Here is a 12,964-nt window from a genome sequence, read left to right as displayed (position 1 = left end):
CATTCTAAGTGCAACTAAGAGCTGCTAGACTACTGAATAAAAAGTATTATAGTGTCTTGATTTTTATGGATGTAACCTCATGCTACTAGAATTTCTAGAATAAATTCAGTGAATTTGGTGCAAATTTGGTTCAGAATCACCAGCAATACAGAAAATAATATTCAAGAAGTCTTGAAGTTCCTAGAGGTTTAAGTTGCTTATCCCCCCCACTTGAACGTATCATGATATACTTCTATTCATGACATGGAAATTACAGTTAAGTCCAAAATCTTTCTCTGTATTTATTTTCTGATTCTTACTGTAAATTTTACATTCAGCTTTAATCTGTGCTGCTTCTGACTGCTTTGCTGACTGGTATAGAGAAGTATATAGACCTGTTATCTCTTCTGTTTTATTTAATGTCTTATTAGAAGGCCTTTGAATCAGAGACTGCTTTCTTTCAATGTCTGCATCTAATGCAAGGAAGTGTGAATCCTTGTTTGAGCCTGTATGACCAAAATATTAGCTGTAACAGGAACTGTAAAACTGTAAATTTTTTTTTTCCTTGTCATGTGAAGAATACATATGTTTAGAAATGCTTATAAATGGTGGGGGGGTGGAGAATGAACATGACTACTTTAAAGTTCCTGAGACTTCAGTATTGCATGGTCCTGTCAGCATGCACTGGCGCTCACCACCCTGACCACTCACAGAGCAAGTGGCCTGGTGCAGGAGTGGTTAAAGGATGGGGTAATTAGAGTTGCTCAGCTGTGTGGACATATTCTGGACACCTTCTTCCCGATGGAAATTCTAGTTCTGTTACAGCTCATGTCCCAAAGCCTATTCACTGAACATATCCAAAGCATCTTTGTGGAGCCACAGACTGATGACAGGATATCTTCTCTCCTAAGAAAGAAATGCTATAGATCCAGTGCTATTTCTTCTTACCTATCGTTTCCACACTACTTCCTCATTACTCATATCTAAGAATGTAAAAAACGTGATAAGAGAAAGATGCTCAATTGACCTGTGTGCACTTTGGGTCTTTTCTACTCTAACTAATCTGAGGCCAGTGAGAAATACTTGAAAGTGTTTCCTGCCTTCCCTCCACATTACTTCACTGAATCCCAAATATATTTCCCCACAAAATGAATAAATGGTGAACTTGTAAATTTAACTTGTAGATTCTGCTTATTCTGGCCTACATTTACAGATTTTTCTGCAGCTGTCACTGCTCATCTTAAAATGGAAGGATTGGATTCCCTCTGTGCATTACAGCAGGAAAATGACTCTTACTCAAAGTTTCAGAACAAATCCTGAGGATAGATTCTCCTATTGTTCTGCAAGAAGGACTCTCCTTGATATTAATAAAAGCTTTGTGTGTTCATCATAAGTGGAAGAGGGCAAAGGAGTAATTTATATTCTAGTCATTAATTTGCCCATGTGCCTACTATGTTGCTTTGTATTATGTACCCTCAACTTGTAACTTTTATCTTTGCAGAGTTCCCTCTGGAACTCTGCTCTAAGAGGGCCTTGTTGCATGCTGGTGTTTTCCTGAGGGGAAGATTCAAACACAGTAACTCTTTTATTAATTTGTCTTTTACTGAAAAAGGTGCTCTAAAATATTTGAACTAAATCTCAGATGTCTATGCCAAGAAGGCCCCTGGGTTTGTGGGGGAAAGGGTCTGAAAGGACAGAGAATTTGCTTTCCCTTCTGCCTGACTTTTCCTTTAGCACTCCAGTAGCTCCTTAGAGTAACTTTCTATTCTGAAGTTTTTTGTCTCTTCTGTCTTGTAGATCTTACTATCAGAAACAAGTTCATTAAATATATTTGGGAGGGTCATACAGGTTTTCTGTCAAAATCAAGATCCTGAATTTTATTGTGCTCTGTTAAGAGAAGTAATAGGCCACATTTAATTAAGAGAATTGAAATATTAAAACAACTTATTTTAAACAACTATGTGAATACAGTCATAACAAGAATACTATGCCAAAAGCCTTTTTAATGTTGAGTTAAATTGCCATCAGCTGATCTCTCTTCATCCACAAAGGCACTCATTTTCTCCTAGAATGCAATTAATTTACAAGACAGTGATCAGTAAGGCATAAATTAAGGCCCAGATATTGTTACTGATTCAGGTGTGGTCAGGTTTGGTGACCCTGCCTGTGGCAGTGGGAGTTGGGACTAAATGATCTCTAAGGTCCATTCCAACCCCTCAACATTCTATGATTCTTTGATTCTGTACTTAGAAGCGAGGAAGATCTGCTGAAGCATAGTGTTATGCAAATTGCATCAGCAAGTCCAAAAAAACTCAGTAAATTGAAGAGGGAGTTCTACATAGACTTCGGGGATCAGGTCTACTGAAGTAAACTCTGATGTAATATGGAAAGTCAAGGTTTTTTACATGCAGATTGAGAGTCTGTTTAGAGAATCACAGAATATGCCAAGTTGGAATTGACCCACAGGGATCATCAAGTCCAACTCCTGGCCCTGCACAGGACCATCCCCAAGAGTCACACCATGTACCTGAGAGTATCGTCCAAATGCTTCTTGAACTCTGTCAGGCTTGATGCTGTGACGACCTCCCTGGGGAGCCTGTTCCAGTGTCCAACCACCCTCTGGATGAAGAACCTTTTTTCTAATATCCAACCTAAACCTCCCGTGACACAACTTCAGGCCATTCCCTGTGGTTCTGTCACTGTCACCACAGAGAAGAGATCAGTGTCTACCCCTCCATTTAGGTTAACTGGATCTGCATATTTTAATTCCCCATAATCTTCACCTTATATTCCTCTGTTGCTTGACTGTAACGTTTCCAGGTGAAACTATACATGTTTAAACCATGTTTTGGCCAAGTAGTTTAAACTTACTAAGAATTAAAAACCATAGTGCCTAAGTCCTGGGTTATTGTAGGTTGAGGAAGTGTTGAGGAGCAATGTAAGGACACATAAAGTATTATCTTAATGTACCTCTGGAACAGTGCCATAACTTTGTAGTTTAAGTGCCATGGTAGAAATCACATTCTAAGCATTGGTATTTTTAGTTGTCTAAAATAAATTTACATTCATTCAATCCAGATTTCAATTGACTTGTATTAATATATTGGCAGCGCCTTCTTTCTCCTGAACCGTTAGAATTGCCTTTTCTTTCTTCTGGGTCATGTTGCATGAGTTCTGATTTACACAGAACTTTATCCGAATTGCACGAACCAGAGGAATAGCTCCTTAAAGTAAATTTATATGTATATTATAAAAAACTATGCCCTGTACCTTCAGTTTAAATCTAGAATAGTATTTCCTTACCTATTTTACACAGCAGTTTTTCCAGCTGTGACTTTTTTGTCTTATATTATTTGAAAATGGAGGTTGGTATGTCAAAAGAGTATAGTTACTGACTTTCATGTTGTGAAAAGTATGTAATAAATTGAAGAGATATTTGGGGACCCATTGAAGTAACTGGTAAATGTCCCATTTACCAAATAGGTTAAACAGTGTCTCACGAAACATATTCAGCTTCTAAAAACTTATTCAGGTTATCAGGAGTCATCATCATGGCTAGGCTTTGCGAACGAAGATCAGGAGTCATACTTGACAGTTATCATTACTAGAAAATAATGTTCAGACTCGGGCCTGTTCAGACTCAAGAACAGACAACTGAGAGGAGACCTCAGCGATGTCTGTAAGTATCTGAAGGGAGGGTGTCAAGAGGACAGAACCAGGCTTTTCTTGGTGGTGCCAATCAATAGGACAAGAGGCAACAGGCAGAAACTGATACACAGGAAGTTCCACCTGAATATGAGGAAGAACTTCTTTACCGTGCAGGTAACCGAGCACTGGAACAGATTTTCCACGATGAAGTGTTGACTGGTACTAATTATGTCATCTTGTATTCCATATTGCTTTTCTATGATGTTACTAAGGGTCGGCATCAGGAAGCATAACTTGGTGAGCCACACCACCCTCTCAGCAATCAGTAAAGATTAATTTTAAAAGTTAAAAGTAAATTTTTTTCAAAATTTTTTTTTCAGTTCTCCAGTATTTCCCAAGTATTCCAGGTTTGTTTCTTAACAACAGCCATGTCTTGAAGAGCTATTAGGCTATGTTTTTTTGGAGGGGAGGTAAATGTTGTCTGAGACTTTGATTTTAAGATGACAAACCTTTTTTTAAACTTTCTTGTTCATTACTAGTATTATATTTCTCAATAATAATAATCAAAAATTCTTCCAGATATATTTAAGTGATTTTTTGATATTACCATGTTTCCCATTCAACATTTGGTTTTCTTTGATATTTTTAATTCACTGTATCAATAGTTTATGTTTACTAGTAAACTGTTCTGTGTGTGTATACATGCATATGAATTATTTTTTAATCCTCACAAGCTACAGGTTATTTTTTTTTAAGCTTTGGAGTATTGAAGAGGGGGTATTGCCTTTCTCTTTATTTTCTTTTCTCTGTTATTAGTGAATGCTTCTCATGTGATTATGTACCTTTTTATTTTTAACATTTAATGAAATATTTTAAAGTGCTCCTAGTCATAGTCATTTGCTCCTAGTCATAGTCATTTTATGTTAAAAGATTTTCTTCTTCTCAGTTTTTCTCATTATTATTTCCAGCTTTCTTATATTGATGCTTCTAAAGCACCTCACGTTTGTATGTTTTTGTGTGTAGTAGTAGTTACTAGGATAAGATTCTATACATTAATACATAATAGGTCTTAATTGCCTGCGCGCAGGTGACCACACAGAGCTTGTTTTTTTGGTTGTTTTTGGTTGGTTGGTTGGTTTTTGTTTGGTTGATTTTGTTGGAAGGGATTTGTTTGGGGTTTTATTTTGTTTGTTTGTTTGTTTGTTTGTTTGTTTCAGATGCTAAAGAAACTACTCAACCTGTAGTTTGAGTTGAGTTGAGTAGTGTAGAAACTACTCAACTCATGTCCTATTTGGTTGGCTTCAACATATCTATCTATATAACAGACCTCTTCTTGTACCCTGGCTGGTGGTTTATTAGTTAGAGCACTGATTTGTAACTATTCAGGACCTTGTTTCTCTAAATCTTCAGTAACAAGAATGCACATAATAGAGATACAGAGTTGCTAGATCTACTTCTTTCTGTGTAAGTAAGACATATCCAAGAATTCAGTTATTTTAAATTCTAACTTACAGATTTAATTTCTACTGAGACCTTTTTTATCTTTTCCTTCTCAGCATTAAGAATCACAGAATCAGAGAATCATAGAGTCATAGAATGGCCTTGATTTGGAAGGGGTCTTAAAGATCATTCCCCCCTGCCATGGGCAGGGAACCTTCCACTAGACCAGGTTTCTCAGAGCTCCGTCAAGTTGGCCTTGAACACTCCCAGGGATGGCGCATTCACAACTTCTCTGGGCAGCCTGTTCCAATGTCTCACCACCCTCACAGCAAAGAATTTCTTCCTAATATCTATTCTAAACCTAGTCTCAGTTTGAAGACATTCCCCCTTGTCCTGTCACTACATGCTCTTGTAAAAAGTCCCTCTCCATCTTTCTCGTAGGCTCCCTTCAACTACTGGAAGGCCACAATTAGGTCACCTTGAAGCCTTCTCTTCTCTAGGAACAATCCCAGTTCTCTCAGTCTTTCCTCATAGAAGAAGTGCTCCATCCTTCTAATCAGCTTAGACCTTTCCGTTTTCGTTTTTAGAACTTCTCTTTGAAGCCAGGTTAAAAATTTCTTCTCTTCCTATTCCTGATACCTTCCTCTTTGCTTTCATACATAATCTTAGATGACAGGCTAAAACTAACTCTAGCCAGCCTGTCCTCAATGTCCACCAGTTCTTTTCTGGAACAGTGACTAAGTATTCTGCAGAACTTTAATGGAGAGGTCATGAATAAAGTAGAACTACTGAGGCACACTCCTTGTGAGACTAAGGTCCACATTTCCTTTTTCTGCATGTGAACATAATGAGGAAGCCTGTGTTTGTGTGAGATTAATGGTCTCAGGAGTAGAAGTCTGTTCCTGGCCATGAAAGTGCAAGGGGTGCCTCCAAGGACTGCTATGGTAGCCTGCCAGGTGACTGTCCTTTTGCAGAACCAATTTACATCTCGCTAGAATTTCAGGAAATTGCTTGCTCCCAACATCCAATCTGGAGGGGTGAAGGCTGAAGTTTTGAAATGTCAGACAAAGTCCTAAAGATCTGTGAGTATATAAATAAAGTCAAAGCAAGAATCTGTTGGCTAAACATAGGCACCTGCTAGCATTTGATGTGTCCCAGAGCATTAAAGACACACATTGCCATATATGAGAGGGCATCTAGGTCACAGACAACAGGAGGTGAATTTGTGCCTTTCTAGAGAAGCAGCAGCCTATGTAGGATACACAACAAAATTTAAAGTAACACTGCATGCCTGCAGCTTTTATGATCTTTTTTCACTTCTTTGACCTGCTTCTGGATCTGGATTGTGCGGATCCTATAGGGGCTTTTCCAGCTTGTTCATTTCTTCTTTGATAATATAGTTAAAAGTGTATCCTCAGTGTTCTTGAAGTGCATACTCTGGTTTAGAAAGAAAGGCAAATCTGTTCTGTAGTTTACCCCTTCCAAATTTACACAGATTATCATAGCAACTGGGGCTGTGTTTCCAGGTTAAGATCATAATAGTTCTTTCAGCAGATTTTTCAGTGGTGACAAATGAGGCTAGATAATGTTTTTCAAACATTTTAAAAAAGCATACTAGTCTGAAAATCAAGTAACTTCACTTCTGGTTTCCTGTCAAGTCCTTACACATTGAGAGAGTTACAGAATAGCACAATGTTTTTTTATTAGTAAAGGAATGTCATCATCTAGTGGGTAATTTTTATATTCCAGAAATACTGTTTTGCACTTTGATATGGCAACTTGGAAAACTTCAAATGCCTATCAAGACATTGAAGCTAAGAAACAAGATAGGGTGTGAACTCAAGGTATAGAATAGTCACTGTGGATGGGTTAAAGTTTAAGATTTAGTTTAGGTGCCTGTAGTAGGTATGCCAAGTATCTCATGCAGTAGGCTTAGGAGAGCTAGACAGCATGGGCAAAGGAGCCTAGAGACTGATTCTGTCCAGCCTGAAGTAACACCTAGTAGGTGATCAAAGGAATTGTTCCTCAAGCTCTGTGTTGACCTGGGGTTAAGTTCAGTTGCCTAAGCACAGGCAGTTGGTGTAATTTCTGATGCCAGAGAATACCTGAAACTTCTGCCCAGGGTTGGTACATACAACAGAGGATCTATCTGTACCCTTCTCTACCTTTCTGGACTGGCAATTGAAGGCTTGATGGGATATCTTACAGGATCTCAGACAGCATCATTGGTTGATGAAGACAGAACCTTACACTCCAAATGTGTGTGCACACAGCTATGTGTAGGTGTCTTAATTTAAAAATGAAATCCACTCAAGGTTACACAAAGACCCCCATCAGAAGACTGACCTGAAGCCCCCTAATAGAGGCTAGTGCTTTATTAGTTAGAAAATCATCCCTTTAGTGTGGACTAAATCACGCTACCAAGAACCAGGTGTTGACTACCAAGAAGCAGAACTACATCAGTAGAGCAGAGCCTTGTGAGAGTGACACTTTCTTTTCACCAAATCCCTGTCACCCATAAATTTTGTTGAGGTGACTTTTCTCCTGATGTAATATGTTGACAGAGCTCTGTAAAGCACCCCTTGATTTCTTCCTTCCTATCTATTTCCCACATCCATTTGTGTTAAGAAAGCTAGGTGATTAAAGGGTTAGCTGAAAGTGGCATGTACGTGTTTCCATGTTTTTGCATGGGATATATGACATTCTTACAAGATATCAATCCGAGGATATTGCTATAAAGGGGTGATTGATTTTTTTTTCCCCTGGGGGAACTAGAGCATTAGAGTCTATTTCTGTGCTTCCCAACCTTTACAGTATCATCTCTATGTATGAAGCACTTTAGATCCATCTTGCCATCCTGTTCTTCTATATCCAAAGGAGCTGGTGATACAGATACTTCATATATTTTCCCTGACACAGTCTCTTAACATAGTTCAGTGTAATTTACTTATGTTGAACAAAAGCCTAAACTCTAGCCAGCCTATGTAGTTTTCCTTTGAAAGTCTGTTGAAAATAGTACATGAAAAATCAGGACAAATTATGCAGCCTTCTGTTAACTACTATAGATTAGTATTTATGATACTTTCCAAGTATCATAATGCAGCCTTGCCCCTGTGTGGTAAATATTTAAGATTGATATATATTTATTACTGCGTAGAAAGCTGCACTGGATAGGCAAGTTGTTTATAAAATGAAGGTAACGATTGAGTCATGTAGCAAGTGAGCACATTCCTGAAACTTGAAAAACATAACTAAACAATGAAACGTGTTGGCAAAGATGGTAACGCCATATTAAATAATATGAAATATTTGAAGGTCTAAGGATGACTCTTCATCTCCTTCTCAGTCATTGTTTCTTCCTCTCTTTCCCATTGCAAAGGGTTTGGTTAGAAAACGATCTGTGGTGTGTGACCCCTTGACTTTAGTTTTAAATTGTGTAGAAATCTATTGAATTCTTGTTTCAAAACATATGGGAGTAATCAGTGATTTATATTAGAAATATCTCTTTGAAAAGAGGAACCAGCACTTAGTTGCACACAATTTGCTATGAAAGCAGGGCATGGAAACTGACTGTTTAAAGCAGAAATTATTTCATTTTCTGTTTTTAAATAAACATGAGGATCCTAAAAATCCCCTGTAAGTAGAACTTTCCCTTACAGGATAAAATGGAATTAAAATAGTGTCAATAAATTGTGTGAGAGACTGTATCAGTCTGTGCATTGATAGTCTGTGCATGCAGGATAAGAACATTGACTGCCTGCTAATCTATTCCCAGATGGAGGTGGATGCAGACGAGAAGCGCCATCGCACACGCTCCAAAGGTGTTCGAGGTACGTCTCTTGCTTCAGTAAATCACTCAAGGCCCCTGCTCAGGGTGACCTTCATCCTCCAGAATCTCTTTGCACAATTCATTCTGACCCTTGCTTTTACACAACCTTTCTGGTAATTTTTTGTAGAAGAAGGGTACTTGTAATAGATGATAAATTTTTATATATTTTCCATCTCTCTGCAGTTCCCGTGGAACCAGCCATACAAGAGCTGTTCAGGTTAGTGCTCTGAGTGTAAAATGTATCCCCATTAGCAATTTAGAAAATTCATGCCTTTTAATGGGTATAATGCACTTTCAAGTTCATTGGTGGTTTGCTCATGCCCTGCTGCACTGATGAAATTAATTCCCTCGAGACTTGCTAATAAAAAGCATCCCCTCTTTTTTTTTTTCCCCTTCAGTTATTTGATTTCTCTTTCTATCTTGGTTGCCCTCCATCTTTGTAATGCCTACTGCCTGCCTGCTTTTAATATAATCTTTCTGCAGCACACCAGCACCTATATGATTAATTCTCTCTTTTGCAGCTGTCCCACACCTGGCTGTGATGGCAGTGGTCATGTTAGTGGCAAATATGCAAGACACAGAAGGTAATATCTGCAATTTTCCATAATTTAGTGAAGAGATTTGGTAAACAAGTTATCTGGCATAGCCTTGATAAACCAAACAATGATAAAAATTAGCAATAAGGCATTCTAGAAGCCATTCAGATTCAGGGGGTTTTTTTCTTTCTGACTGTCACACAAAATTTAACTGGTGTTTTTGCTGAGGAGACTTGTTCTCATTGTCAGTCTTCTCTCAATTTTTGCATACAGTTCTCTTGCTCATGTGTTGCAAATGAAAATTTGGCCCTACTTACATGTTGGCACTCATGTTCTTCTGTTATTTAATGTATTTCATAACTGAATGAAAACAAGCTTCTGAGCATTTTAAGTTAAATGATGAGGTTAGATTCAAAGGTCAAAGCTTAAGACAAATCAGTGGTAATAAGACTTCAGGGTTCAAATGTTATACTGTAGCTATAAATACCTTTACTTTAGTTTCTAAACCATGATATGTAGAGAATCTCCCGGAGAAAGATTTTTTTTTAGCTGTTTATTGTTAATTGTATATAAGGTAGCATATGTTACACATGCTACATGTGTTTCAAATTAATTTAGCCCTCAGTCTTTCCATTTCTGTGTCTACAAGGTCAATGATCAATAGTGTTGCATATCTGTATAAACATCATTCCTTTCCTGAATCATTTGTCCATGAATTTCTTGTGCAATATTTTGAAATTTTAACAACTCTATAATACATGTATTTTTCTCTCATGCTGTGCATTTCGTTTGACATATTTTGTACAGCAGCCCATTGGAAGAGATAAAATGGCTGATGTTTGGGCCATCTCTTTTCTCAATAGGGGGAGATGTTCAAACCAGTGTTAAATTCTTCTGAAACTGTCAAGATTTTTTTCATTTTTGACTTTTTCAGGTTTTAAAACACTTGTGGTGTTTATAAGAGCACATATTTCACACCATATCTGATTACCACTTTGTAATGAGGGCATATGGGGTTTATGAATTAAATTCAAATTAGATATTTGTGGTTGAGGCATTTTTTTGAAACGGGAAAAGATACTGAACAGTGCCACTCAGTCCACTCATGTGCCTTTTTTCTTATCAGTGAATGAAGCTTAGGGATATATCCAGAAAATACTTTCACAATTAGAGCAAGAAAAGAGATACTCCTGATATTAAAATTAGTTTGAATTACATTTGAACAATATAAACCGTAAAATAATTATTCAAATTTATTTTCTTAAATGTTTTTCACTCATAAGAGCAGTACCATTTCTGTGGTTATTTTAAGGCTTGATTAGGTTGGAACACTGATTTAGGAAAAGTAACCAAAATAATTATTTTTAAATTCACTTGTGACTTCTCATTTCAAACCATGGTTTTCTTTTGTCCATTTTCTTTATGTAAATACAAGCCTCACAAGTAATTAATGAATGGCACTGAATCCTTCTTTTCCCTCAGAAATTTCATGACAGTCAGCAGTTAAATGACATGATTATAACATTTCTTTACACTTCATGGAATTTTTGTGCAGATTTCAAAAACAAAAGCCTTGAAACATACAGAAGAAATTCTTTAGCTTAAAAAAATCTGACTTTTCTTCTGAATTGCTCTAACTTTGTGTTAGAGTTAGTGACTATGTTTGTGTAAAATCACCCTTTTGGGGAAGGGGAAAGAATAGATGTGAGGTTTGGAAAGATTACCTGCAGTTTTGAGGTGTTAATTCCGTATTTTGCTTTCTTTACATGATTCTGATATGTCAGTACACGAACAGACTGAATCGCAGAGTGGTTAATTAAATGAAATTTTGGGCAGATGCGCAAAGAATAAAAATTGGAAATACATCAAAAATTCCTTTTTTTTCCCACTAAAGATTTGTGGAGCTTTTATGTTTTCTTGTCACCCTGATTGCCAATCCACTAATCAAAATATATTTAGCCAATATATGTCTTATTTAATGTAAAAACACAAAGTTCTTTGTGGTGGTTTACAATGTGCATATCTATTTTCTCAAAGAAAAGTAATATTTATATCTCAACCAATAACTACTAAATTTACCATTTTGAAAGAATCTGAAGGAATTTTTCTTTTTTTTCTCTTTTGCTATTTGGGTGGGAAAGACCCAAACATTTCTTCCAAGGAAATCAGACTGTCTTAAAAATTTTATGTGTTCGGGGAATTGCATATCTCATCTGATGCCTAACTCAACTCTCTTTAGACCTACAGAGCATTTTAATGAGGTTAAGACCTTTTCATTCACAATATCAGACCAGGCTGTTATTAGGAATGAAATGTATTTGCTTCCACTAGATGTAGTCAGAGCTTTCCAGAATTCTATGTCTTCTATAATGTCTCAAAGTATCTGAAATATCAAGGGGTTTTTTTTCATTGTAATTTTATCCCTGCAATAGCAACGTAACAGTGAAAACCATGTTCAGGTAGTACATTAAACATGAACTAAGCAGATCCTTTCAAATTTTCAGATAGATTCAGGGGATGCAAAATTATTCTGCTCATAAAATATTAGATAAAAGTTAACAGAGAGTTTTATCATATGTTTCGTACCTTAGTTGTATTTTTACATATTTTTAATTATGAAAGAGCTGCAATGTAGGGTTAACTAGGGGAACAAGCAGACCTTCTCTGTCATTGATGTTTCCTTTGAGGTGTATGAAAATACAAGTCTAGTTCTAGGTAGGGTAACAGTGGTAACAGCTTGTTGTGTCATTTCCATCTTTTTGATTTTTTCTTTGTGTCAAATTTTATTTGGAAGGGAAGTAAAACCTTGCATGACTTGGTACTTTGCTCTCAAGTTTGGTGCTTGATGTCAGCTTGTTAGTTGGGCATGCTAATAGACAGCTTAGATGGACAAATTTCTCCAAAGGGCACTTTAGGGCAGGATGCTGGAATCTCTAAAATTAACTTGGTGAAAGCACCTCTCTCCAGTGAGAGAGGTGCATAAAAAGTCAGAAAGATTAGCATCCCAGTTTGGGCACTGAGGGGAAGTGACCAAAGTTAGGTGGTGTGCCTACCTTCTTCAGAGCAGCCTCACCTCTTTTTTGTACTTTAGTAGTTTCTGGAAACCTGAAGCTGTTTATGATACACAGCATGAGGCAATGCCTCAATGTTAAAATTTACACAAATAGGACTTCAGTACCTGTTGTTTATGATTCCAGGCACCTGAGGCCAACTGAACAAAGCCTGGGAAAGATCTGAAAGCAAAGAAAAACCAAAAAAAAAAAAAGAAGCCACAGACATGTTCAGATAGTGGTGGAGACAAGAGAAGAATTCAAATCTTAGGAGTGAAAACCAGAACCTGTCCCTGGGCCGTGCTCCTGCTACTGTTTATTTTATTCCCTTGGTAGCTCTTCAGGCCCATTGTGCATAGCAGGATAATGATGAACACTACTCTTATACCTTCAGAACTGTAAATTCATTTTGAACAATGAGCTTGGTCCAGATCGTTGCATACTTCTAACTGTGAACAATCCATCTGGGTATATAGCAGTGA

The 12,964-nt window shown here is 37.1% G+C and overlaps 1 protein-coding gene across 14 annotated transcripts in view; it reads left to right on the top strand.

Moving 5' to 3' along the window:
- Nucleotides 1–12,964, top strand: part of MYT1L (myelin transcription factor 1 like) — a 322,542-nt gene that overhangs the window by 188,663 nt on the left and 120,915 nt on the right. For all 14 annotated transcript variants that reach the window (XM_032682424.1, XM_032682426.1, XM_032682425.1 and 11 more), the window contains 3 exons: nt 8,843–8,897; nt 9,080–9,113; nt 9,418–9,480. In XM_032682424.1, the coding sequence (XP_032538315.1) occupies nt 8,843–8,897; nt 9,080–9,113; nt 9,418–9,480 (152 nt within the window). The remainder of the gene's footprint in view (nt 1–8,842; nt 8,898–9,079; nt 9,114–9,417; nt 9,481–12,964) is intronic.

This window comes from Chiroxiphia lanceolata, chromosome 3, assembly GCF_009829145.1.
Source record: "Chiroxiphia lanceolata isolate bChiLan1 chromosome 3, bChiLan1.pri, whole genome shotgun sequence".
Taxonomy (NCBI): Eukaryota; Metazoa; Chordata; class Aves; order Passeriformes; family Pipridae; genus Chiroxiphia; species Chiroxiphia lanceolata.
This window is presented reverse-complemented; position numbering and strand designations above follow the sequence as displayed.